The 25,201-nt window shown below is 45.5% G+C and overlaps 3 protein-coding genes across 4 annotated transcripts; 1 reads left to right on the top strand and 2 right to left on the bottom strand.

Moving 5' to 3' along the window:
- Window positions 1-796: 796 nt before the first annotated feature.
- Window positions 797-8,173, bottom strand: NSUN4 (NOP2/Sun RNA methyltransferase 4). Its single transcript, XM_081193226.1, has 6 exons — window positions 8,004-8,173; window positions 6,689-7,092; window positions 5,747-5,901; window positions 4,862-5,016; window positions 2,088-2,212; window positions 797-1,477 (listed from the first exon to the last, which is right to left on the bottom strand). Exons 1-6 carry the CDS (start codon window positions 8,133-8,135, stop codon window positions 1,201-1,203), a joined length of 1,248 nt encoding a protein of 415 aa, XP_081049352.1. The 5' UTR covers window positions 8,136-8,173; the 3' UTR covers window positions 797-1,200.
- Window positions 8,174-10,507: 2,334 nt separating this feature from the next.
- On the bottom strand, window positions 10,508-15,352 carry UQCRH (ubiquinol-cytochrome c reductase hinge protein). Its single transcript, XM_081193263.1, has 4 exons — window positions 15,218-15,352; window positions 13,613-13,639; window positions 12,059-12,220; window positions 10,508-10,774 (listed from the first exon to the last, which is right to left on the bottom strand). Exons 1-4 carry the CDS (start codon window positions 15,266-15,268, stop codon window positions 10,742-10,744), a joined length of 273 nt encoding a protein of 90 aa, XP_081049389.1. The 5' UTR covers window positions 15,269-15,352; the 3' UTR covers window positions 10,508-10,741.
- Window positions 15,353-15,519: 167 nt separating this feature from the next.
- On the top strand, window positions 15,520-24,582 carry LRRC41 (leucine rich repeat containing 41). Of its 2 annotated transcripts, XM_081193148.1 has the most exons (10): window positions 15,520-15,759; window positions 15,968-16,054; window positions 17,641-17,711; window positions 18,812-20,009; window positions 20,703-20,957; window positions 21,535-21,699; window positions 21,946-22,044; window positions 22,725-22,847; window positions 23,878-23,953; window positions 24,314-24,582. In XM_081193148.1, the coding sequence occupies exons 1-10, from the start codon at window positions 15,648-15,650 to the stop codon at window positions 24,546-24,548; spliced, it is 2,421 nt and encodes an 806-aa protein (XP_081049274.1). In that variant the 5' UTR covers window positions 15,520-15,647; the 3' UTR covers window positions 24,549-24,582. The 2 variants fall into 2 exon arrangements, with proteins under 2 accessions (XP_081049274.1, XP_081049275.1); XM_081193149.1 differs by lacking the exons at window positions 15,520-15,759; window positions 15,968-16,054 and adding an exon at window positions 16,080-16,435.
- Window positions 24,583-25,201: the final 619 nt, after the last annotated feature.

Raw genomic sequence — 25,201 nt, 5'->3', positions numbered from 1 at the left:
ACGAACGAACCTCCAGAACAAATTAAGTTCTTAACCCGAGGTACCACTGTATTCCTGGTTTGAGCCACACTTCCATTGTCTAGCAACCAACATCCACCCTCACCTTGATCAGGTCAAAATAATAATACTTAAGAATGGAAAAATTATTTCAAGGAAAAATTATTACATCTCACTGACCCCTAAATAACAAAACAGGCTGATGGCTGGACATATTAAAAAACAGGAATCTTATCCTGTCTAGCAGCTAAATTTTGAAACAAAACTTGGCTAAGAACCCCCCCCCACACACACACACACGATGCTTCAATTATGTCCAAACCAGTCCAGTCCCATGCTGAGAAATAGCAATGCACTGCTTTTTCCAGCTTCTCTAGTATGAACAGCACCAGCCTGAACTCTTGGGGAGGCTGGAGGACTTTCCTCTGAAAATACATGCAATAAATTTGATGGTGCAATTATATTATGCCATCCACCAGATGGCAGTTTCAAGCAGCCATGTCTAAGATTCCAATCACATCATGTATATAACCTCTTTCCTGCAGTAGCCATTGGTTCCAAAGGTCTTAAGTGGTGGTTGAGCAGCCTATTAAGTCATTATGGACAGGAAGAAAGTATTTGTATCTTCACCCAAACACAGGGTCTAGATCAGGTAGTCAGTTCTCAGAAAAGTTTAGCGAACATTTAGAAAATGGACATTCCAACAACATATGTCTAATATGCAAGAGGAACTCTGCAAGGTGCACACTAGTCTTCCTCCTCCTGCGAAGTTTGTGTAAAGTATGCAAACAGAAAAAAGTTTACAATTTTTGCACATTTTTATTCTGTGCTTTTGGGATCATACTCTTCTATCTCTTGAGTGGTTTACATTCCACTTGCAGCATATGGACTTATGTAAAAAAAATATTCCTATGCAGCCAATATACATGGCAGAAATCATGGGTGGTATTCAATGATAGTTGCACACATCAAAGGCTTGTACACATGACTTCTACCTATCTGTGGAAGGAAGAGTTTGTTTGGTAGCAACCACAGACAGTGAGTAATGTGGTCATTTTTTTTTATGGCATACAGGTGTGGGGTCAATTAAGCAAAATGCTGGTTTTTATTGCAAGCTGCATCATAGTTTTTATTCAAAAAGACAGGTGTCCAAGGGAAGTTGGAAATATCCCAGGCCACTTTTTGTGCTGTCCCATGCCCATTCTAATTCAATCTATGCAATTTGCAAAAATACATGGGTCCAAAGTTAGCTGTGAGGTGGGGAAGGATGAGTTCCCCAAGTCTGCAGTCAGGATAGAATGAAAATGTGTTCTGGAACCGCTTTCGAAAACAGCTCAAGTCTTCAACCTGGATGCTAATGTCATGTTGGATTGCTAGTAGCTCCACAGCTCTCTCAACCACGTACTCATTCTGGAGCTGAGACAAGGAGCACGTTGAGTACACGACGTCTCCCCCTGGCTTGGCAGCAAGTATCCCAGCCCTGGGAAAGGAACAGAAATAACTTTTTATTTATTTAAAGATTCACATCTCAAGGCACATCAGCTTCACAAGACAACGTACAGAATAATTACACAACAATGCTTAAAAGAGCTCCAGCTGAAAACAACCATCATACTTTGGGATAGACTTAGGAGAATCTAACTTAGCATCAGGAGATTACTGAATAATTACATTAAAGTAAGGGTTCCAATTTGGCTAGAACTCCAGGTTTTTAAAGAAATATTTTTCTAGTCACCAAATCACCTCCAGAAGAGTAGGCAAGGAAGCATTACTGAAGTTGGATCCTTTGAATTATATTTAATTAACCTACTCAGAGCAGACCCGCTGAAATTAATGGGCCTAAGACAATAATAGCAATGAATTTCAATGAGTCTACTCCAAGTAAAACTTAGTTAAAAGCAACCCTTTGTCTTTTAAGCCACAAGAGCCTTACACATTTGTATGTGGGCAGGATGGCAGGCAGACAAGCACTTTTGTAGAGTTTTGTGGACTCATTTGCAATGCTGTGAATGATTTAATAAAGCCCACAATGTGAAACCCTGGTGTAGCTCAAAAGTTAACATGTATCACATAAGGTCAGGATCACTTACACAAGCAGCTCCACCTGGAGCATTGGCAACATCTGACGCTCCCCCTTTCTCATTGGACTGAACATATTGTTGTCCTCTTCTACGACTGAGTGACGGTCATTTGTGCATGGTACATCCACGAGCACCTGCATGAGATAGAGAGCATATATCCCAATTAAACTCGGTGGACTTTTACCTGTTTGTGCCCTCCCACACAGCTTGTCCCATATCACACAGCTTCTCATTAGACTCCTTAAGGCACTACTGGATGATATCTTGGAGGCCATCTCCTGCCATTTACAACTGCAACTGTTCTTAAGCCTCTTGCATGTAATACTCATACAGTGGTGCCTCGCAAGACGAAATTAATTCGTTCCGCAAGTCTCTTCGTCTTGCGGTTTTTTCGTCTTGCGATGCACGGTTTCCCATAGGAATGCATTGAAAATCAATTAATGCGTTCCTAGGGAAACCGCCTTCAGACCAGGTCCGGGGACAGTCTGCCCCCGGACCTCTTCTGAAGGCTGGGGGGGGGGACAAGGGCTTTTCTTCTCACCCCCAGCATTTTAAAAAACCCTGGGACAGCGGAGGACTTCTCCGCTGTCCGGGCGATCTTAAAATGCTGGCGGGCGGCATTTTAAAATCGCCCCGGACAGCGGAGGACTTCTCCGCTGTCCGGGGCGATTCAAAAGCCCCTGGGAAGGCAGGCAGGGGGGGGACAAAGACTTTCGCCCCCCGCCCGCCTTCAGAAGGTGTTCCCACCCCCCCGCCAGGCTTCGCAGCAGCGCTACGAAGCCCGGCGGCTGGGGCAGGTGCTCCCGCCCCCCCCCCCCGCTTCGGAGCAGCGTTCCGAAGCGGGGTGGCTGGGGCAGGTGTTCCCACCCCCCGACCGGCTTCGCAGCAGCGCTACGAAGCCCGGCGGCTGGGGCAGGTGCTCCCGCCCCCCCCACCCCGCTTCGGAGCAGCGTTCCGAAGCGGGGTGGCTGGGGCAGGTGTTCCCACCCCCCGCCCGGCTTCGCAGCAGCGCTACGAAGCCCGGCGGCTGGGGCAGGTGCTCCCGCCCCCCCACCCCGCTTCGGAGCAGCGTTCCGAAGCGGGGTGGCTGGGGCAGGTGTTCCCACCCCCCGCCCGGCTTCGCAGCAGCGCTACGAAGCCCGGCGGCTGGGGCAGGTGCTCCCGCCCCCCCACCCCGCTTCGGAGCAGCGTTCCGAAGCGGGGTGGCTGGGGCAGGTGTTCCCACCCCCCCGCCCGGCTTCGCAGCAGCGCTACGAAGCCCGGCGGCTGGGGCAGGTGCTCCCGCCCCCCCACCCTGTTTCGGAGCAGCGTTCCGAAGCGGGGTGGCTGGGGCAGGTGTTCCCACCCCCCCGCCCGGCTTCGCAGCAGCGCTACGAAGCCCGGCGGCTGGGGCAGGTGCTCCCGCCCCCCCACCCCGCTTCGGAGCAGCGTTCCGAAGCGGGGTGGCTGGGGCAGGTGTTCCCACCCCCCCCCGCCCGGCTTCGGAGCACGGGGAGATCGCTTCTCCCCACCGCCCCTTGCTTCAAAAGAGGTCCGGGGGCAGCGGGAGCGCTTCCCGGGGAGATTTTAAAATGCTGGGGGTCGGCAGCGAACGCTTCGCTCCCGACCCCCAGCATTTTAAAATCTCCCCGGGACAGGGGGAGATTTTAAAATGCTGGGGGTCGGCAGCGAACGCTTCGCTCCCGCCCGCCAGCATTTTAAGATCGCCCGGGGCAGGCGGGGGGAAGGCAGGCGGGGGGGGGGAGCAAAGACTTTTGCCCTCCGCCGGCCTTCAGAAGAGGTCCTCTTCTGAAGGCCGGCTGTGGGCGAAAGTCTTTGCTCCCGACCGCCAGCATTTCCCTATGGGCTTTCGTCTTGCGATGCAAGCCCATAGGGAAATTCGTCTTGCGAAGCGCCTCCAAAACAGAAAACCCTTTCGTCTTGCGGGTTTTCCGTCTTGCGAGGCATTCGTCTTGCGGGGTACCACTGTACAGCCATTGTGGTGTAGTGGTTAGAGTGCTGGACTAAAACGAAAGGAAACCCAGGTTCAAATCCACACTCAATCATGAAACTGCCTGGGCAAGTTTAGGCTCTAGTCACCATCTTGCTGTCTACCCTCACAGGGTTGTGAGGAGAAACCAGATACACCACCTTGAACACCTTAGAGCAGGCATTGCCCAACTTGGCCCTCCAACTGTTTTGGGACTACAACACCCATCATCCCTAGCTAACAGGACCAGTGGTTAGGGATGATGGGAATTGTAGTCCCAAAACAGCTAGAGGGCCAAGCTTGGCCATGCCTGCCTTAGAAGAAAGATGGGAAGTAAAAATAGGTAGATGACATTCAAAGTATCCCAGAACTACACATTCTGATAACTAAAATTATTATTTTCCTACATCAAGGAAAAGGCTTGGGAATTATTATTTTTTAATTAGCTGGGTGTTTACAATAGAAATGGACTTCAGCTGGACTCTCTGAAGCAAAGTTACATACATTACCAGTAAAGGAGTTATCAGATGTGGCAGAAAGCACAGGTCTTGGCTATAGACAAACCAGATAATATTCAACAAAGTATTAACTCCGAGTCCATTGATTTCAGGGGGTCCACTCTCAATATGACTAAGTTCAGTATCATCCACTGTCACGATCCCCCCCACAAGGTCAAATATATTCTAAAGGAGCAATCTGCGCTCTGTACAAGTGAGGGGGAAATGGAAGAGATCATACATTAAATAGCTGCAGGCACCTGCTGGCGCTCTTCTAATGGGCTACTCCCAGTAATGTTATCTACAGCAATGCTTACCCTATCGTAAGTATTCATCTCCAGGTCACCCCACTTCCTTCCATCCCATGATGTAATCCTCACTATCTCGCTGAGCTCTTCTGGAAGGTAGCTATGGAGAATTTGACGCAGCCGACGAGTGCGGGAAACAGAGAGGTCATTGGCAGCCAGCTGTCCTAATGAAAGAACAGCAACAGCATACACCAAGGGCAGACAGACTCTTGGAGGCTCCAAGTCAACAAACCAAAATTTGCACATGACTGAGAAATGATGAATATGTTGCCAACCTCCTTAAAAGAAGACCCCATCAGTTTTGGCAGTGTATGAATGTGCGTATGTGTACACACACACACACACCAAAAAAGTATATATATTTTTTGTCAAAATTTAAAACTTGCCATACTCTGCCACCAGATAGACATTTAGGATGCTGGGGGAATGAGAGAGTCATCCCATGTTGACATATAATAGGAAATTATCTTTTATGTTTAATGCAGACACACTGCTGGGTGGGCATGGATCGTGTGTGCCTTGAATATGTGTGTGCCCTCTGTGTGCCTGCACAAGAGTATGGGTCACGCCCTCTCTTGTCATGTGAGGCCTGGAGAGTTGGCCAAGGGTGAATGTGGCGCTCTGGCCACCCCTGCTCTACAAAGAGAGAAGGAGTTGTTGGAGCTGGAAGAGGCCGGAGAAAATGTCCTGCTACCTTCCCTGAGATGGCCTTCTGGAGAGTAACCTGTGCCATCAAAATTGCACTGCACCACAAGCAGAAGCAAACATGATGCATCACACCAGACTATCTGATCCTTTCAACTCTTTCCGGACAGATATAGGAAAAACAGTTTTCCCTAACTGGTCCTGCCTACACCATTTGAGCACCACCTGCTGCAGAAGAATTCTACTTACGACAACATCCAGTCTGTAGAAGGGCCAGCATCTTTCCACCTGGTGCTGCGCAAAGGTCAAGGACCAGGTTGCCAGGCTGCACATTGAGAGCCAAGACGGGCAAGATGGATGCAGCATCCAGAAGATAATAGCCCAGAACTCCTATCATGTCTGGTCTATGAAAAAAGTGAACAGATGAAGTTTAGCATGGCAGGCACAGGAAATTTGAGCCCCAATTAACTCCTACTTAAAATGCACTGGCAGAATGGAAGGTCTGCAGCTCAACTGTGGAGCATACATTCTGCATGCAAATAGTTCCAGCTTGAATCTCTAGGTAGAGCTGGGAAAGACAAATGATGGAGAGCTGCTGCCAGTCAGTGTAGGCAATACTGACCAACGTCTGACTCAGTATAAGGCATATAACATTCACGCTCACGCACCCGTGCATGGTGGGGTTCTGCCAGTAAGAGCACAATATAATACCAGGGGCTTTGACACCACCTAGCTTCCCTTCCATCTATTCCATATTTTCATGGGAGAGAAGACTGTCCCTACACTCAGCTTTACTAAGTGAAAAAAGTTAAGAAGCAAGAACTAAGCACCTTAACAACTGAAAGAGAGGCAAAAGATCCACTTGTTGTCATTGGCAGCAAGTGGGTATTTTAGAAGTTTGCAAGTAATGGGCAGTATTCAACTACTGCTGCCCATCAGAATAAGGAGTTCCACTTGTGTAACAGGACTCCCCATCCCCACCCCTCTGTATGTGTCCTGTCCTGACACATCCCCAAATTTACTCCGGAGGATTGTGAGAACCCCAGAACAGATTTAGGGGAGTGGGGAGGAGAACATTTCAAGAAGAAATCCATGGGCTAAGTTGGATTCTGCCCAATGCAGTTATTTTTATCTTACACATGCTGAAGAGTACCCCAACACCAACCTCCTCACCCAAAATCAGCTACGTACCTGGCTGGATGAAAAAGGCTGATATCTCCTTTGGGGAATGTGTAACATTTTATGTTGGGACTGATGGATATGAAAGGAGAATGAGGAGGTTGCGCTTGGGGCTCAGAGGGTTCAGTCTGAGTTTCTGAGCATGATTCAGGCTCACTGGCACCTTGCTCAGCTGCAGGATCCAGGTCCTGCTCTGCTTTTCCAGATTCCCAGATGAAATCCGCTGCCTGCATTTCTTCCAGTTCCTGTGTGATCTTCTGTGCATCACAGTAATTGTTGATAAGAGCTCCATATTTTTGCTCCGAGAGAAGACCGATGCGGATCGAGGGCCAGAGGCTGCCAAACTGCACACCATAGGTCATGTCGAAGACCCGCAGAGCCCGTCTGGTGCAAGGCACGCGAGGAGTGGTGGATGCCTTTGCACGGATGAAAATGTGAAACAGGTAAAATATTAGTGCTGATAATGTTTGGGCATTATATGCACCACACACCTCTTTACCATGATGTGGCCCTACAGTGCTTGGATGTATGAGTGTATAGTGAAATCAAAGACCAGGGCCAGTCCTGACATCAGGGACTGACCAATACAACGTCCTCCACCCACATCCCCATGAGATAGCACCAGTAGGGAACAGCTCCCTTCTTAAGGGCACACACACTCTATGTGAGAAGAGGTCCACGGAGGGCCTTGCATTCTACCATCAGGAGGTCCATATTCTGTACCTGAAAGTAACTCATACAAACTAAGGTATTTGTTCAGGTGAAATGCCATATTTTGCAACAGCCTCGAAGCTGTCTGTCACAACTGTGTGAGAGGAACAGAAGAAGGAAAACTACAACACAAGGAACAATGCAGGCTGGGGGCCAATGGCAGCTGGAGTGCAACATAGAGCAGGGTTTCTCAATCTTGGGTTTTGGACTACAATTCCCATCATCCTAAACCACTGGCCCTGCTAGCTAGGGATGATGGGAGTTGTAGTCCAAAACCAGCTGGAGTGCCAAGTTTGGGAAACCCTGATCCAGAGAACGGGCTCCTACCAAGAAGCCATCTCTAAAAGGGCCAGGCAAACACGCTAACTTAATTTCACGTAACGGAGGCCACGGCAAGCGAGGCGGGAGAGAGAGGCCGGATTGCAGAGCCGGGACAAAGTGCCGAGGACTGGACGGAGAGCGGGGTGGGTAATAAAAACACGAGGGGCGGAGGAGGCAACGCAGCGGGGACCCGCTGAAGGGCGTGGGGCGGGATGTCCTTTGATGCTTCACTGGGCTGGGCACGGGAGGGCGCCGCAGGAGCTGTGGGTCGGGGTCGAGGCCCCTCGCGCCTCACCCATTTCTTCTTCTGCGCGTGTCGGTGCCGGCGGGGAACGAAGGCGAAGGACGGGATCGTTGGCAAAGGCGCCTCTTTCCGCAGCAGCTGCAGCAGCAGCCCCTTCCCACTTGCAGTGCGTGCAGCCGCCATCGCTCGGCTCCAGCGCCAATGAGGCCGGCCGACGCAGAAGCTCCTCCTCCTCTTCTGCTAAGCGTCGCAGAGCAGCCTGACGAAGCGGGGGGGGGGCATCTTTTCCGGTGGACGCCGGGTTGCCGGAGCCTCGTGCATTTGCGCCAGGCATGTACCGCGAAAGGTATCGGAGAATTCGCTTTTGCCGAGACGCGTGCCGCCGGAGGTTTCATTCCAAGCAGGTCGTTTCAGGCACAGGTTACAACGTCTTGCTACCTCTAGCACAGGCATGGGTGACCTGTGGTCCAGGCCTGCTGGGTGGGACCCCCAGCACGTACGGTCAGTGGCCTAGGTCTGCAGCAGAGGTAGCCGACGAGGTGTCTTTCACTGCAACTCCCATCAGCCCAGGCACCATGGCCAAGGGCAGAGGATGATGAGAGCTGTAGTCCAAAACATCTGGTAGGCACCAGCCAGGTGCCCGTGGTCCAGCAAGTTTAGGGTGACAGAGCCTATAGACGCACGTTTTCCATTTCTGACGTACCACATGGGTCTGCATCTGCTCTTCAATTATGTGAAAACCAAATGAGGAGCTCGTTTTTTCTTCCCAATTTCAGCTTGCTAGCACTGTGGGGCTACACCATGAAGTTGTGTGTGATGTGTATTGTGGCTATAATAGAGCAGTCACAAACATGGAATGTTGGCTCATCAGCTGAATCGATATTTTCAGTGCTGAATTGATATGTAAGGTAACCCAAGTTTATGACATTTAACAACTCTTCCTTAAAAGCAAATTCCTACTGTGTGATTTTAAAAGTCCCTGCAAGCCACCCAGGTGAGGTATGTCCTTGAGTAGCCAGGGCTGATGGATGTAATCCATCTAGAGGGGACCCAATGTTGAGGAAGACTATCCTAAAGTACAGTGGTACCTCTGGTTATCAACTTAATTCATTCCAGAGGTCTGTTCTTAAGCTGAAACCGTTCTTATCCTGAGGCGTGCTTTATTAATGGGGCCTCCCACTGGAGGCACAGGATTTCTGTTCTCATCCTGGGGCAAAGTTCGCAACCAGGAGCAGCTACTTCCGGTTAGGGGAGCTCGTAACATGAAGCGTTTGTAACCAGAGGTACCACTGTATATCTGCCATTAAAAGGTAATTCACTGGTCTCTCACATGAAACAATCACACCTTCAGGAATCTGTCCTCAAAGTGGAAATCTACCCTAGAGGTTTTCCGTAGGATGTTTCCTCAAATTAGGAAACCTATCCTTTTTAGCAGTTGTCTGACATTCAAAAGATTAGTGGCTAAAGTTTCTCCCAGTTTGTGTCAAGATGTCTGCAGGTCAGGCAGACACTGGGTTGTTAAACTGGCTTCTGATCAGCTTCCCTCCCCTCACACACTCCTGCCATTCCAGAGGTCCCTGTGGTGTTGCCAAGGACTCTTCAGAGGTGCTCTTACTTCAGATATGGCTGAAACCTGACCAGATCGTAAGAAAAGGCCTGACACTGATGAGACTGTAGCTCTGATGCTAAGAAAGGAAAATGGGGGCCCATGGTACAAAACGACAAAATAAGACTTAGTAGCTTGGCTGAACATGTTGTAAACTTGGTACCATGGTCACCAGAATTGTTTGAAATAAAATCAGCTAGTGTAGGAACTCAACTGATTTGATTCTGCATCCATCTTCCACAGTGGGGAGTTCTTTCCTTCCTAGGATTCGTTCAATGTAAGTTTGATGTTGGTATAGGAATGTCTCCAGCTTTACAGGCAAACACAGCTGCTAGGCAGCTGCAAATACAGCTGGGATAGACACCACATAGGCACCATGTGTAGCATGGGAAAGATTACATACAAGCTTCCAGGTTACATGTGTGATAATGTAGACAGAATGCCATTTAAAAATATATCTCACTAAGAAAGGTTCCGCACATATTATTATGTAAACATATCTACATAATCTCTTCTAATCTGTAATCTCTTCTAAATTTTGGATTCTACCTCCCACAATTACTATAAAGGAATAGGAAGATGCATATTATTGAGAGAAAGCAATGGACATTGTGGAAAGAGGAGGTAGCCAGCAGCACACACAGGACTATATTGTTTAGGACCCTAAAACCACATACCGTCCCCACACACAACCTGCCTAACCACCTACATCCTTTCCAATATTTCTTTCACCTATACATAAATGTGTTCTGACCTCCTCTTTGGTTTCTCCCTCACAGTTACTATTAAGGATATTAGTTGCTGTTTTCTGAAGATCTATATGCAATTAAAAGTTTTCAATGTCATGAAAAAATGGATCTTGTTCATTACTAAACTGCCTAATTTTTTATGTTTAACTTCAGAGCATGCTAAGATGTCTTGGCTGTCATAACAAGCAAACATTTTCACATTTGACAGGAAATATCTTTAATATCAGAAGTCTACAGAAACACTTTGTTAAGCAGCCACAAATCTTCTACATAACAGATGTATCCTGATGGCAACTCTTAAATTCTCCCAGAATTACCACAGAGCTAGTTGCATTCACTTTCATATCACACGTGCAGAGCTGCATGTTTACTCAAACTGAACACTCAGGTTTTCATCAGCTATGCATGAGGACGACACAGGCTTATATTAACATTTATTTCAATTTGCTGAAGAGTTTATGAGCCACCTGAAAAAACCAAAAGATGAACAAATTAAATTAACAGGAGCTTCTTTAGCAACACATACATTAGTCCTAATAGCCTTCTTTAGGCATTATACCCAAGAGAAATATGTGATGGGGGAAGCTGGAATGAGTGTACTAGCTCTGTCCCTTAACTTTTCCCATCTCCCACCAATTTGGGGAGGGTGAACTTTTGAAACAGGGAGCCTCCTGTGCTTGTCGAGACTCCACACACATTTCAGAACCATGGAAAACACTTCAGGAATTTATCTTTCAACTCCCACAGGCAATCAAATGGAATGGAGGGCAAAGCTATCACGTTTTATTCAGTATAACACCTGAGGAGGGCTACTGTTTTGCTCCCTCTGGGAACCAACTGCATTATCGCACAATATATTCTTGCCTACTTACAATCAAGAAAGCTGGTTACAGAAAAATGTACTTTAGAAGCAACAAGCCAATATTTCACAAATTTTTAAGATAATTTTTAAGATACTATTTCAGGATATTGTTATAAAAATCTTGTAAGTTTATGTTTTCTTTTTTTCTTATTTTGTCTTATAATTCTTTATATTTTTAATAAAGAATATTAAAAAGATAATATCTTAGTTTCCTCTTAGTAATGTTGCTTTGAATATATACTATATATTTGACCTTCTTCAGTAATGTTTTATTCTGGATTGTTTTATTTGATGTTTTAATGCGGTGTAAACCGCTTTTGAGATTTTCCCTTTAAAATATAAAGCTGTGTAGAAATGAAATCATTAATAACATTTCTAAAAAACTAATTTATAAAGCTGACAGTGTACAGTGGTGCCCCACAAGACGATTGCCTCGCAAGACGAAAAACCCGCTAAACGAAAGGGTTTTCCGTTTTTCGATGCGCTTCGCAAGACGAATTTCCCTATGGGCTTGCTTCGCAAGACGAAAACGTCTTGCGAGTCTTGCGATTTTTTTCGCTTTCCCCCCTTTTTCTAAGCCGCTAATAGCCTTTTAGCCGCTAAGCCTTTAATAGCCGCTAAACCGCTAATAGCGCTAATCCGCTAATAGGGTTGCTTCACAAGACGAAAAAACTGCTAGACGAAGAGACTCGCGGAACGGATTATTTCCGTCTTGCGAGGCACCACTGTAATTCCACACCCACAAGATAAATCTCAAAATAGTACTTCAATTCAGTTATTCAATCTATATTGATGTTCAATAAAGTGTCTGTGGCTCAACACTGGAGAAATAAGGTATTTGGCCACAAAATAAAGTTCACACTTAGAAATTACTCTGAGACAAACTTACACAATGGTCTCTAGCATGCAAGAAGTCAAAGAGTTCCTCTGTACACTTCTCCTCTGTATGGGACTTGGATGACACTCGAGCATTACACTCCTCTAAACGTTCCCGAGCTTTCACACATTTCTCAATCTGTTCACAATGCTCCCTTAGAGTAGTTAAAGGATCCTGGACAAAAAGGAAGATATAAAATAAGCACAGTTAATGCAAATGAGTGATTGCTAAGAGAGAGGTTCAACTTTACCACCACAAGCTAGAATATAAAAGCTTGCAATAACTTGTCCTGGATAGATGATAATGACAAGCATACAAATGATGAGATCTACAATGCCAGGCATTAACAGTCCTGTTGTAAAAATATTCTACCTCTACACTTCCAGCTTTAGTGTTACAGTCAGGTAAATTACAATCATTTTTCTAAGGTAGAACCAAGAGCCACAACAGGATTATAAATAAGGAGCATGTGAACCAAGCCTAACTTAAATGAGGTGCAGAACCTGTATATGGATTCTAATCCAGATGGCTTTCATTCTTGCGCTAGACTGTGGGGAAAATGTTATGGTTAAGTTACATACAAAACCAAGTTGTGGGTGTTTGAAAAATATCCTCCTAAACTGCAGTATTTGAAAGCAGGGAAAGCCTATGATGCAGTACTACACCACATCTCAATATATAAAAGGTTCAAAATAGATATGGAGAAGAAACAGCACTTGTATCACACTTGACAAACACAATTTGTGTATTGATTTATCATTTTGTGACTTATCAGTGCCTAGGTAAAAGTTATATACTGTTGGGAAAGCAAGCAAGCTACACCCAAGTTTGCCAGAATCAATATGTACTCCTATGCCAGTAAGTATACATATGCAGAAACTGTTGTGGGACTCCAGAGATATTCAAAACTATTTGTCACTATAAGTATCCCTTATTAAACATTATGATCCTGAAGACAGACAGGATGTGAATGGCACTTTCTGTATGGCAAAATGTGATGCAAATAACCTTTCTACAGCAAAGTAGCTATGTATTAAAACTTAACTAATGCACTTTTAGTTCTGAACCAAAGTACAGGCATACCTTGGAGACAGTGCAGGTTCAGTTCCAGACCACCACAATAAAGCAAATATCGCAATAAAGTGAATCACACAAAACCATTTGTTTCCCAAGTGTATATAAAAGTCATGTTTCCACTATACTGTAGCCTATTAAGCCATGCCCCCCCCCTGACTGCAGGAGCAGGAGGGAGAAAACCTCAGTTCCAGCCCTAGCTAGCTCCACTCCTGTGGCCTGAAGAAGGTCATCAGGGGGCTTCCTTCCCCTGGAAGTGGTCAGGCTGCCTGCAGCTGCCTCCAGGTCCTCATAAGGAACAGTAGCTGTGAGACGCAATAAAGCAAATCTCAATAAAACAAGGTATGCCTGTACTTCCCTACCCCCAGCCTTTTGTACCTTTCCCTGGTTTTCTAAATACAAATAGGACATTTTATGGACTAGGGTTTAAGAAGTCTGCTGCTCTCAAAGGATTAATCTTTCCCCGTTGTCATCATAATAAAGTTTACCTACCACAAGCTCTTCTTCCTCCTCCTCCTCCTGGGCAGAGATGCAAGAAAATAAGAATAGACTCGTAAGTGTCATGATATTTCTATAATAAGAGTATACTTAACCATATCAAAACCAATTCCACTTATTTGCATTTCCGCTATGTAGTACTGTACAACTTCTCTTTCATAACACATATATATGTCTGTTATAACAAAATTGTCTGTTATTCCTAGATATTTATTTAAAAGGGTCCCTTCAAACTGATATTCAAAACCAATGCATATGTACATTTTAACAGGCTGGACTTTAAACCTTTCACTAGGCATCTTTCTAACCTGTTAGGGACTTGGTGGCAAGAGGTATAGTGACCACAGTATTGCTGTGGAAATAGGCCCCCAATGCTGAGGGGAAATTACGGCTTAACTAGAACCAGATCAAAACTCATGGGAAATGCTCCAGCTCTTTAGGCACTGGAGATATCCTGACAAGGGTGGGTGTCAAGGAGCAGAATGGAAATAAGGCTAAGTCACAGAGGGTCTTATTTAAGAAAGCCTCTTAGATATGGGTAGAACAAACTGAGAAACGGATGTGGTAAAGACTGATGGGAGAGTCAGAGGCAGCAGTATACTGAACATACTGTGAAGCAACATAATATGGGACAGGATAAATAAAGGACAGTCAGCCACAACAAGCATACAAATACAGTTATAGTGGAATTCAAGATATGAACTGTAGCAATGCTGAAAAGAACAGCAGCTGTATAATACTTAATATTTGCAACCAGAATATTACATCAGGCACTGGGCAGAACACATATACTAAACAGCAAACCTCTGGCAGAGACCACTTATTAAAAAGAAGGGGTAGAAACCGCTGATCTCTTACTTGAAGAGCAGAACACGTGTGTGCACACATATACACACGGAAGTCAGGACCTTAAAGAAAACCTGTTAAGTTTTAATTTTCACTGTACTCCATTCTGGGCTTCCTTTGGCAACGGAGATCAGATATTTGGCACTATCTGTTATGATGGTGACAAATAAATATAAATAAATGAGAACAAGCAAGATGCGAGGAGGAAAAATGACTCGGAGAAGGGAAGGATGGGGGGGGGGAGAGGAATAATAAAAAGAGGGCCTCTGGCATGAGAGAGAGAGAGAGAGATTAACCTGCGAGTATCAGGAAGAAAGCAGGGGAGTGTCGACAGGAGACACAACGAAGACTGAATTCTGCCTCCAGTCATGGGTCAGCTCTGGAAAACCCAGAAGCCGGTGGCGAGGGAGGCATCTCGCCCATGGCTGTTTCTACCCCACCCGCTACGGCACTCGGACCGTGTAAGGAAGAAGGCCCATTGACAGGGCAGGCCTATAAGCGTCTACTCGGAAGCAAGTCCCATTGCGATCAGCGGCGCTTGCTCCCGGGTAAGTACGTTCAGGGCTGCAGCCTAAGCTATGAGCAGGTCTCCAACGGCCGCTCAGTGAGGAGAAGAAACGAAAAAGAAAAGAAACCCGGAGGGAGGCCCAGAGGTGGGGAGGCTGGAAGGAGGGGGAGGGAAAGCACACCATCCCGCATCCCGGAGGCCAGAGCAAAGATGTTTCGCCTCGCCGGCTCCCGATCTGCGCTCACCTCGGGGTCCCCGCTCCGGCCCTCCAGCGCCTTCTCATCCTGCCACCCCATCGCCGCAAATCTCCCTCAAGCCTGGCTCCGCTTCCCCAGAAGGACGCCGAAGGGTCACCCGCAACCTCGGCGGAAATCCCGCCCACTCACAGCGCGCTTTCCGACGGCGACGACCTTCTTCAGATGGCTCCCTTTCTCGACGTACGCGGGCGGGGTGGCGGCGTTGTCCTCCGGCGTACACATTGCTTTTCGTGACTCTACCAAGATGGCCGCCGCCAGTTCCGCTAAAATGGCGCCGAGGGGGAGGAGGAGGAGTTGCGGGGAAACAGTCGACCCGCTCAGTATGGCAGCATCATACGTCCGCATAACAATGAGTGACCTTCCCAAGATGGCGTAGCCCATCCCTGTTCTCGCTGAGTAGAGCAGGAGCCTGAACAGTATGGAGGCCAAGTCTGCGGAAGAGATCTCTGATCGGAGCCCCCTCAGCCTGTTTGAGCTCAGCGCGGCGGCAGTCAGCTCCGCCATGGGACGCGTGGAGAGAGAGGTTTGGGGTAAGGAGAGGAAAGGGAGCCAGCTGGGACTGGCTCTGATCTCTCCCGAATTAGGATTTACGGGGAGTTATTGTGTTGGCGCTCTTAAATGTGAGGGTCTATCGTAAAGGACGCTAGGAATCGGGGCACTCTAAATAGGCCGCGTCACCTGAAACCCCTCCTTTCTCTAACTGAAATTCAGCTTTCTCTTGATTTCTCCCCGCAAAAGCACTTCCAGGTCCGATACTTCAAGGAATCTTGCCTCTGCTTAACATCTACTACCTGGAGCGAATTGAGGAGACCGCTGTGAAAAAGGGTGAGCTACTTTGCTGGTCTGGAGGACAGGCGGGGATACAATAGTGCTAGCAAACTGTTCTCTGCTATCCTAGTTTCTCTCTGGTGCATTTAAAAAGTTTATTTTGTTCACACTTCACCAAGTGTGCTTAATTCATTTTGTGGTTGAGACAAATCCTTGCTCTCCATATTCCCAAGTGTCTGTTGCTCTGGTGTCAATAAAGTGGGTCAAGTGGTTTTTCCCCATTCTTGACAAGGGTAAAATGTGTTGAACTGCATATCCTGTGCATGTTTACTCTGAAGTCTGCTCTACTGATTTCGGGGAGGCTTGCTCCCAAGCAACATCAGAATCCTAGGTCTACTCAGAAGTAAACTTACTGAATTCACTGGAGCATACTTTCAGGTAAGTGGGGGTTAGGATCACAGCATAAGGGCATAGGATTGCAGCTTCAGGCAATATACTTACTGAATTCAACAGCACAAATAAGCTACACTGATCAAAAGCAGATGGGTTTCAGGACATAGTTTTAAGCTATTTTTCATGGTATTTAAGAGCTTTATCAGAACCTTTTGAGCAGCAGACAACATACAATACTTTAGTTTAAGAACTCAAGAAGTACAGTAATGAAGGGATTAACGTTCCTACTATCTCAGGGTTGAGCATATACAGAAGGTCCCAGATTCAGACCTGGCAACTGGACATAGGGTTAGAAAATGCTGCTCTCTGAAACCAGAGCTATTTTTCTAGCTCAGTATAGCCTATAAAATGATTGGCACCAGCTTTCTGAAACCAGAGTTTCAGAGAGTTGGTGTCAGTCATTTTATAGGCTATACTGAGCTAGAAAAATGAAAGGCCTAAATCTATATATGGCAGCTTCATATCCTATATTCCAACTAAAACCATGTCCAAATCCATGGTTACAGGTTGGCAGTGGACTAGTCATTCTTTCAACCTCACCATCTTCTCAGGCTAAAAGGTTAGTCTGAGCTTCATAGGACAAGGGCAGATATCAAGTAATATAGTTTCATGCTGCTGCCAAATTTATTTCAGTTGGATTTTGGGAATTGTTGCAACAGGAGGTGTTAGGAGATTGGCCTAGATCATGAGCTCCCTTACAATTTTGTAACCTTTGCTGAAGAAATCAAGATATTCCTATTATAATTTAATAAATCCACTTTTCAAGATACACCCTTTAAAGTATCTGGATAATGATTCTTAAGGAGTGCATAATGCATTTTAACGTGAAGCCTGTCTTGATTTTCATCTCAGTTTGACTGAGGGCTTGTTGGATTGAGTACATGTCATTTCAGCATAGGGTTCCTGTGTGCAAAATGGAATAACCTAACAGATAACTTCTATAATAAACGAAAACCCCTATGCAATAATTTCAAGTCTCAGTGTTTACATTTGAAGCCTAGTTTTGACACTGAATTTGCAGCTTCAGCTATTCTGAAGTCTGGTGCTTTCATCAGAGATGGAATGCTTGCTTTAATTATGTTACAAGTTAGGTGTGATTAGTTATAAATTTTACCCGTATGCGTATAATTAACGGTATAGATTTACATTTTAATATTCAATTTTTTAAAGTATGTGTTATGTTTCCTCAGGTCTCTCAACCCAACCTATATGGTGCAAGCTCTGGTTTGACATAATGAAAACAAGACCTTCTAGATTAGAGGTAGGTTAAGGAGGCAAACTAAAAAGCTGACATACCTGAAACGACTGGGTTTTCCACCTTCATGGCTAAATGGATTTTATATCTGCCAACTGTGATGATGTTTTGGATCAATCTTAACTAGTTTCAATTAGACTTACTCCAAAATATGTGTAAATGGGAATGCAATCTAAACCAGGGGTGGGGAACCTTTTCAGTCCAAGGACCACATTCTGCTGTAGACAATCTTCCAGGGGCCACATGCCACTGGCAATATTTTCACTAGAGCAGGATAATCAGGAAGAGGAGGGTTGGTACCTGGAGCACCTGCCAGCGGCAGCTATTTTTGGTGGCCATTCCCCAAGGAAAAGGCCAGCAGGGCAGGGTGGGTTGGATGTGGTTGCTGGAAGGTATGGGGTCAGAGGAGGAGTTCCCTGTAAATGTCTGCTGGCTGCATGAAATTAAGTGGGATGGGGAGGCACATCTGGGCCCAGGTCAGAAGATCCCCGCCCCTACAATAGATAGTTCCAGTTTGTGGAAAGCAAATGAGAAGTTAGGCTCTCAAGTTGGGTTCACACTAAGGAATTAAAGAGAAGGGTTTGATGAACACATGCAATTTGTTTACTAAGATTATTAGGAGCCCAGGATCTCTGTTGCCTTTTAATTACTACAAAATTAATGTATGGTTTGGGCTGTCAGAAGCTCACACAATTTTGTAACCTAACTGCAGTGAGAATGTGATTTACAGGCACTCCTGTAAATCTGGGTCTTATATTCCATTTTGTTTTTACTTTAAAATGCTTAATAAGATTTCCTTTGTCCTGTAAATAATATGAGGTTCTCACTGAAGTAGTAAACCTGTACCTAGGCTACACTACTTCAGACTAGAATGAATGCTCCTCCATACAAAAACATCCTCACCCACAGATAATTAGATGTCAGGGAGAAGAATTTGAGCATAGCTTTTTCTCAGACTTGAGTGTTTTCCATCTTCATGGATTTCCCCACTATGTATACCATCACATGACCCCCCCTCTACCTTTAGTATGCACATCAGCAGGAACTGTGATGTAAGACACTGTGGTGCAATGAATTTATCACAGTTTGGTTCAATTTGATTGCAGAGCATCAAGTGTTGGAGGAAGAAGTTCATTGAAACTTTCTTCTCAAATGTGCTGCGTGGCATCCTGGATGTGTCTTTACACCAGCGCCTAAGTGACCCTTCCTTTTTGCCCCTGCTGCACACTTCGCGGCATGTTACCCAGCTTACCATCTACAACATGCTTGAGGGAGTGTCAGAGCTGATGGCCAAACACAATCAGAGCGTCCTAGAAAACTTGGCTGTCTCCCTCACAACCCTGACATTCCGTCACCTCCTCTCCTCCAGTCTCTCTACTAGGCAACAGTTGAGTTCGTTCCTTCATCGCCTAATTCATCATGGGGCTGTGAACCACCTCTCTATGTATTCTTGGCCTGACCCTGACCCAGCACTTTTAGCCCTCATTCTGAAAATGAGTGCTGGGGTTTGGCACCCTGGAAAAACACTCCTGGACCAAGAAAACCTTTGCCATCTGTGCAGAGAGAAATGTGTTGACCAGAGCCAAAAGCTAGATGAAGAGCATTGGGGTTCAAGGCAGCTATTTCAGAGTTCAGTCAGTGGCCAGCATAATAATAGTGATCTGAGGAATGAGAAGCTGTTACCTAGTGTGCCTCAAGAATCTCTTCTGGGCTTTCAAAATGCAGTAGAATTGGCCAGAACTAGCAGCGAAACTCTAAAAGCCCCGGTGGGATGCAGATTGGGTTGCAATTCTAGGCAAAGCAAAATGCAGCAGAGCTCATGTTCAGAAAGTTACAGTGCTGAAGAGGGATCTGTCACTTTTATCCCAGCAAAGACATTTCAAGATGTCCCTACTTTGGAAAAATATCAAAAGAGGCGTAAAGCTGTAACAGCAAAAAAGCGCAGCTGCCATCAGAGGAGCAACAAAGTCCCCGCAGAGTCAGAAGACCTTTACGACTTTGTCTTTGCGATTGCGAGGGAAGAGGAGGAGAATACACCGTGTAGCAAAAGGAGGAATGCCAAGGAGGAAGAAAGCCTTGCTAGCTGTTCCCATTTCTCAGAAGAGGCTGCCAGTAGTTCTGGTACAGTTTGCACAGAGGGAACCCGATCTGCTGGGATGCCTTCTCTGAAAACAACGGGTCATTTCCGAAGTGTGTCTACGCTGGAAGTGTTCTCCATCTCTCTGACCAGGAATACGTGCCAGATGCTGGGGAACCTGCTGAGCTCTTGGGTGTCTTTAGAAAAACTTGTTCTGTCTTTGAATGGTGAGTGAGAAACCAAACATTTGTCTTCGGGTGTATTTAGCAAAGCAGAGGCAGCTTTCTTTCTTTCTTTTGAGAGCCACATTGACCCACAGTTCAGGGTGTATCAAAATGAATTGTAAGCCAAGTGTTAAGGGGGGCATTTCTCAGGGCTTCTTTCCTAAAGACTTCCCCATCAGTTTTTCTATCCTGTTTTAAATAGTTTTGTATCATTCATTATTAAATTCAGATAATAATAATAATAAATCATTTTATTTATTCATTTCTTTAAAATTATGCACCACTTGGGTTGTAGAAAGAAAACCTCAAAGCAGTTTACAAAATTTAATGGGCAGATATGGGTGAGACCTTGTAGGGGTGCAAAAAACCTTTTGGGATCAAATATCATAGTGGGGTACCTACAGGAGTAATCAGTAAAAAGCTTTCATTTTTTTAAAAAACCAAAACTCTATTATTATTTTTGAAAAACTTTCTAAAAATAGAAAATGGGAAGCTTGAGAAACACAAAAACCCTTTTTACTTCATGGCATCATAGCAGGGGACTCACTGGAGCAGTCAATAGTCCATTCTTTTAATGACAACTTTGGAAGTTGGGGGCTTAAGGACCACAAAAACCTTCAGGGGGTGATATGTGATGTAATAATCTTGCTGTGTGTTTTCACCACCTATTCCTGCCTCTTAAAATGTGTTTTCCAGGCCTGGGCCCCGGCATCTTCAGTATCCTCTCTGGGCTCCGGGCCCTGTCTCGCCACAGCGATTACCGCCTCCGTGTGGTGCGCATCAGTGACATGTTCTCGCATGTCCCCTGCATGAATCTTGTTCATGCTTTCCTGAGTGCTGTGCCATTACTTCAAACCCTCTTGGTCAGCTTTGATCTCAAAACCGCAACAGAGCGAGGCAGGCCGGAAGAGAGCTGGGACTCGTCATCACCCTTTGAAGAAGAGATTCCAGGTAATGCACTGACCAGTTCTGGACAAATGTTTTATCATTCGCTTTCCTTTCCTGCATATGTGAGATCATTTAATTTTTCATTTATGCACTGCAGTGGCTGCCTAGTCACTTCAAATTTGCTGCTTATTTTGCAGCCACTTTTTAAGGAGGCTCCTGCCCCCTCAAAGAGCAGCAAAGCATTTCATTTTTGTACTGTCTGCACAGTCGATGCAGTGGATGCAAACAGCTCCTGACTGTTTTGGTACAACTGCTGAGATAGAACACCGTGGCCTGCTAGAGGAAGTGAGTGACGTTAGTGATGCAGCCTGATTTGGAATCTGATTCTAAGTCTTCTTACCTAGGTTCATTTCAAATCCCATCAGTCCCAGCCAGCATGGCCAATGGTCAGATATAATGTTGATGTAGTCCAACAGCATGTGGACAGGTTCCTCACCACTGCTTCAAACCATGGTGTGGTGGCTCAGGAAAAAGCCAGCTTGCGTTCTCCCTCTTCCCCTCACTTTATGTGCCTTAATTCATTACTTCCTACTTTAATCAAACCATATTATTATTGTTGTTGTCCGTCCCCCTGATCTAGACAGCCATTTGGAACACCTTGAAATCAGATTCCCTAGAGAGCCTCTTCAGACAAGTCTCCTGATGCCTGTGTTGAAGGCCTCAAGGTCTCTCCAGAGCCTCTCTCTAGACAGCGTTGCAATTTCCTGTCCTCAAGAAGTTGGGCTTCTCCTACAGGCACTCAAAGGTATGATGGAAGCAATTTTGCCCTTTCCACAGCTGCTCAGCAATGGTAGCAATTTGCCAAGAGATAACAACATCTTTGGCCCTCAGTCAGCGAGGCATACAAGATTATTGTGTGAACTGCAGGCAGAGCTAAACTAGTCTAAAACGTTCTTTTCAAGATCTTCAACATACATTCTACTGAACAGGAAAACCGTAAGCAGCAGGGGGCTCCATTTCTCTCTCTCTTAAGATCCTGTTTCTCTTGCAGAGTACAGCCCTAGCCTGAAGAAGCTAAGCTTTCATGATGTCAACCTTTCTGGCCACTCAAAAGAAGTCCTCCTCCTGCTACAGGATCCCGTTCTTCAAGGTACATTAAATGCACTTGCCTTCTCCAAACTGGTATTGGCTCTTATCAGCGACCACCGTTGCAGGCAGTCAAGAAGGAGATTTCTGCAGAGGCCTGTAAGTTTTGTGGTCATCCTGTTTCAAAAACTCGTTTCAATTTAATAGTTTTGTGAAGAGCTGGATTTTGCCTCATACAGTGGTACCTCGGGTTAAGAACTTAATTCGTTATGGAGGTCCGTTCTTAACCTGAAACTGTTCTTAACCTGAAGCACCACTTTAGCTAATGGGGCTTCCCGCTGCTGCGCGATTTCTGTTCTCACCCTGAAGCAAAGTTCTTAACTCGAGGTACTATTTCTGGGTTAGTGGAGTCTGTAACCTGAAGCGTCTGTAACCCAAGGTACCACTGTACTCCATATAGCTCTGAAGTGATGGAGGTTGAGTGGTGTCAGAAAAAGAAAGCTAGCACATTGTGACGGAAAAGTTACTTCACACCTAAAGAGGTGTATTCAAAAGGGGTGTAAAGCTTAGAGAGAAAGGAAAAGGGTGCTTATATACACTGTCCATTAGTATATCCTTAAGTCTCCTTACTGGATTATCACTGTGCTTTCACTCTGTGGTGCTGCCTTCATTGGGCTATGCATGCAGTGAATCCAATTTCAAACCATAGACAGGAGGAACATCTTCATTTTTCTCTTGCAATAGAAATCACCTTTTCATTCTGTCGGCTGTTTGAAAACTGCACTGCTGAGCTCCTGTCCGAAATAATAAACGCCATGAAGAAGAACTCAACACTGAAGAGCCTCAGACTCCCTGGAAATAGGCTGGGTATGTACAGCAACTATCCTAGAATACTTCCTCCACCTTTCTGGGGAGGGATGCTATGCTATTAAGAACGTTGGTACTTTTGTCCCTTGTCCTTCAAGCCCAACGGGCATAGGCTGAGGACTTCAGGCACAACTATATTTTGACACGTGTAGCCTCTTGCTTACCAAAATTCAGGCCACACTAAGTCGGTAAAAGTTGCCCAGGGCACTCTTTGTCCTTTTTCTGTTCACCTGTCCAACTAGCCACCCTTTCTAACTTGGTTCCTGAATGCTAAATCCTTCAATATGTGGGGGCTTTTATGTTGCGTGCTTAAATCATTGTCTAGTTTCAGAATGATCTGAAACAGAATTGGTGCTGAATTATGTCTGCTGTAAGGTTAGTCTACACATGCAGCAGAAATAAGTGGAAGAACTCAGTGGTGTAAACAGCTGCTTCACTGGCACAGAAGGAGTCATGCTTCATGAGAAGTATTAGACTCACTACTGCACCCTTTCAGGGCACTACAGAAGGCTAATGGAAAGCCACACTTTACTGGCCTTAATCATTTGAAAGAGAGGATTAAGAATAGACTAACTTGCACTGAGACTTTGCGAATGACTGCCAAAGGTAAGTACGTGTTCTCACGTTGCATGAGATTAAGCATTCAGTGCTTAGGTAGCTATGTAAGGAATATAAGCCACTGCCAGAATATCGAATCCAACTTCATTCTTCAATGAGTGGTAGAATGGGTTGCACCACTTCAGATTGCACATAGGAGCCTCATTTTAAAACCTGCATGGCAAGGAACAAGCTGGGTCAGATCTTTAATCTCCAATGTGATGGTGCATTTTATTAGCATGTTTCCATGGCAGAATATTAAAAATTGTATGTCCCTAATCTCCTGCCTGAAGGGGTGCAGCCTACTATGGCGTTGTGCTGCATGAGTAGAGTAGGCCTGATTGCTGCTGCTTCACCATTTACCACTTGCAATTATGTGCTTTATATATTCCCTAACATTCATAGTTGGTTTTCTTCCACCCCTCATTATTAGGAAATCACAGGCTTGTGGCATTGGCTGACATTTTTTCTGAAGATTCATCATCTTCCATCTGTCATCTGGATTTAAGGTAGGTTCTTCCTCTGAACACACAGCGCTATTGGGGAGGGGGCATGGGGGAAAGAGTGGTATGTCTGTACTAGGATCCAATGCTCAATTGTATTTTCATTCATTCACCAATTACTTTTAAAGAAAGGTGTCAATTTCCAAGAAAAATGACTCTTCCTAGTTAGTATACTTTTCTGAAGCTGATGCTGGGAAGTATTTATACTTGAGCACTTGAACAATTTAATTGTTTAATGTCTGATTCATAGTAATATGAAACCAAGTGTTTTCTGAGTGTAGTTACTGTGATGGGGGAAGAACCATTATTCTATACAAATGTCATCTGCAAACAGCAATGGACCAGTCTAACCCTATTTTCCTACAGCTCTAACTGTATCAAACCTGCTGGACTCCTGGAGTTTGCCAAGAAGCTGGAGAATTACATAGCCCAACGTGGAGAACAAATCAAATTCACCAAGCTGTGCCTCTATCAGAACTGGCTGGACCAAGATACTGTAACTGCTCAAGAGGCTCTTTGGCGGCTAAAAGCTATGTGCAGCATAGTCAGTGACACGTGGGATTCATCTCAGGCCTTGGCTGACTATATCAGTGTGATGTGAACTTATCTTCTAATAAAGCTGCCTAATCAGTTTACCAGGATTAAGTTTTCCTGTTTTTTCTAGGCAGGCGCAACCGTAACTGAGCTTGCTTGAATACGAACACACATTTTTATAGTCAGTGTCAGCTAGGGAAAATAATAACAATGCTTAAATGGCTTAAGTGGATTATGGGAAATGGGTTGCAATAAAATATCAATATTATAAAAAGAGTGGTACTGTTTGCCAGAGTGTATTCAGTTGCCATCTTCTGATTACTTACACCTATATAAGTCCCATGGGGATGCGGGTGGTGCTGTGGTCTAAACCACAGAGCCTAGGGCTTGCTGATCAGAAGGTAGGCAGTTCGAATCCCTGTGACGGGGTGAGCTCCCATTGTTCGGTCCCAGCTCCTGCTGGCCACATGACCCAGAAGCTGTCTGCGGGCAAATGCCAGCTCCCTTGGCCTATAGAGCAAGATAAGCGCTGCAACCCCAGAGTCGTCCGCAACTGGACCTAATGGCCAGGGGTACCTTTACCTTTTTAAACTTTTGAACTCAGCACTTCTGAGGAGACATGAACAGGATTGCAGTGTTTTGACTTCCCCTGAACCTCAAAGGTCAAGGTTTCAGCCATGGCTAGGTATGCAAAGGAAGACTGAACACGTCCATTTATAA

The sequence above is a fragment of the Podarcis bocagei genome (assembly GCF_964188305.1).
Source record: "Podarcis bocagei genome assembly, chromosome: 5".
NCBI classification, from domain to species: domain Eukaryota; kingdom Metazoa; phylum Chordata; class Lepidosauria; order Squamata; family Lacertidae; genus Podarcis; species Podarcis bocagei.
This window is presented reverse-complemented; position numbering and strand designations above follow the sequence as displayed.

Coding starts and splice junctions, on each gene's coding strand:
- NSUN4 (XM_081193226.1), bottom strand. CDS start 8,135: ATGGCGGCTGCACGCACTGCAAGTGGGAAGGGGCTGCTGCTGCAGCTG. Junction 5,017..5,746: donor TCTACAGACTGGATGTTGTC/GTAAGTAGAATT, acceptor TTCTTTCATTAG/GACAGCTGGCTGCCAATGAC. Junction 1,478..2,087: donor CTCCAGGTGGAGCTGCTTGT/GTAAGTGATCCT, acceptor TTCCTTTCCCAG/GGCTGGGATACTTGCTGCCA.
- UQCRH (XM_081193263.1), bottom strand. CDS start 15,268: ATGGGGTGGCAGGATGAGAAGGCGCTGGAGGGCCGGAGCGGGGACCCC. Junction 13,640..15,217: donor GCCGGAGCGGGGACCCCGAG/GTGAGCGCAGAT, acceptor ATCTCTGCCCAG/GAGGAGGAGGAGGAAGAAGA. Junction 10,775..12,058: donor TGCATGCTAGAGACCATTGT/GTAAGTTTGTCT, acceptor TGGTTTTTTCAG/GTGGCTCATAAACTCTTCAG.
- LRRC41 (XM_081193148.1), top strand. CDS start 15,648: ATGGAGGCCAAGTCTGCGGAAGAGATCTCTGATCGGAGCCCCCTCAGC. Junction 16,055..17,640: donor GGAGACCGCTGTGAAAAAGG/GTGAGCTACTTT, acceptor ATGTTTCCTCAG/GTCTCTCAACCCAACCTATA. Junction 20,958..21,534: donor CTTTGAAGAAGAGATTCCAG/GTAATGCACTGA, acceptor CCCCTGATCTAG/ACAGCCATTTGGAACACCTT.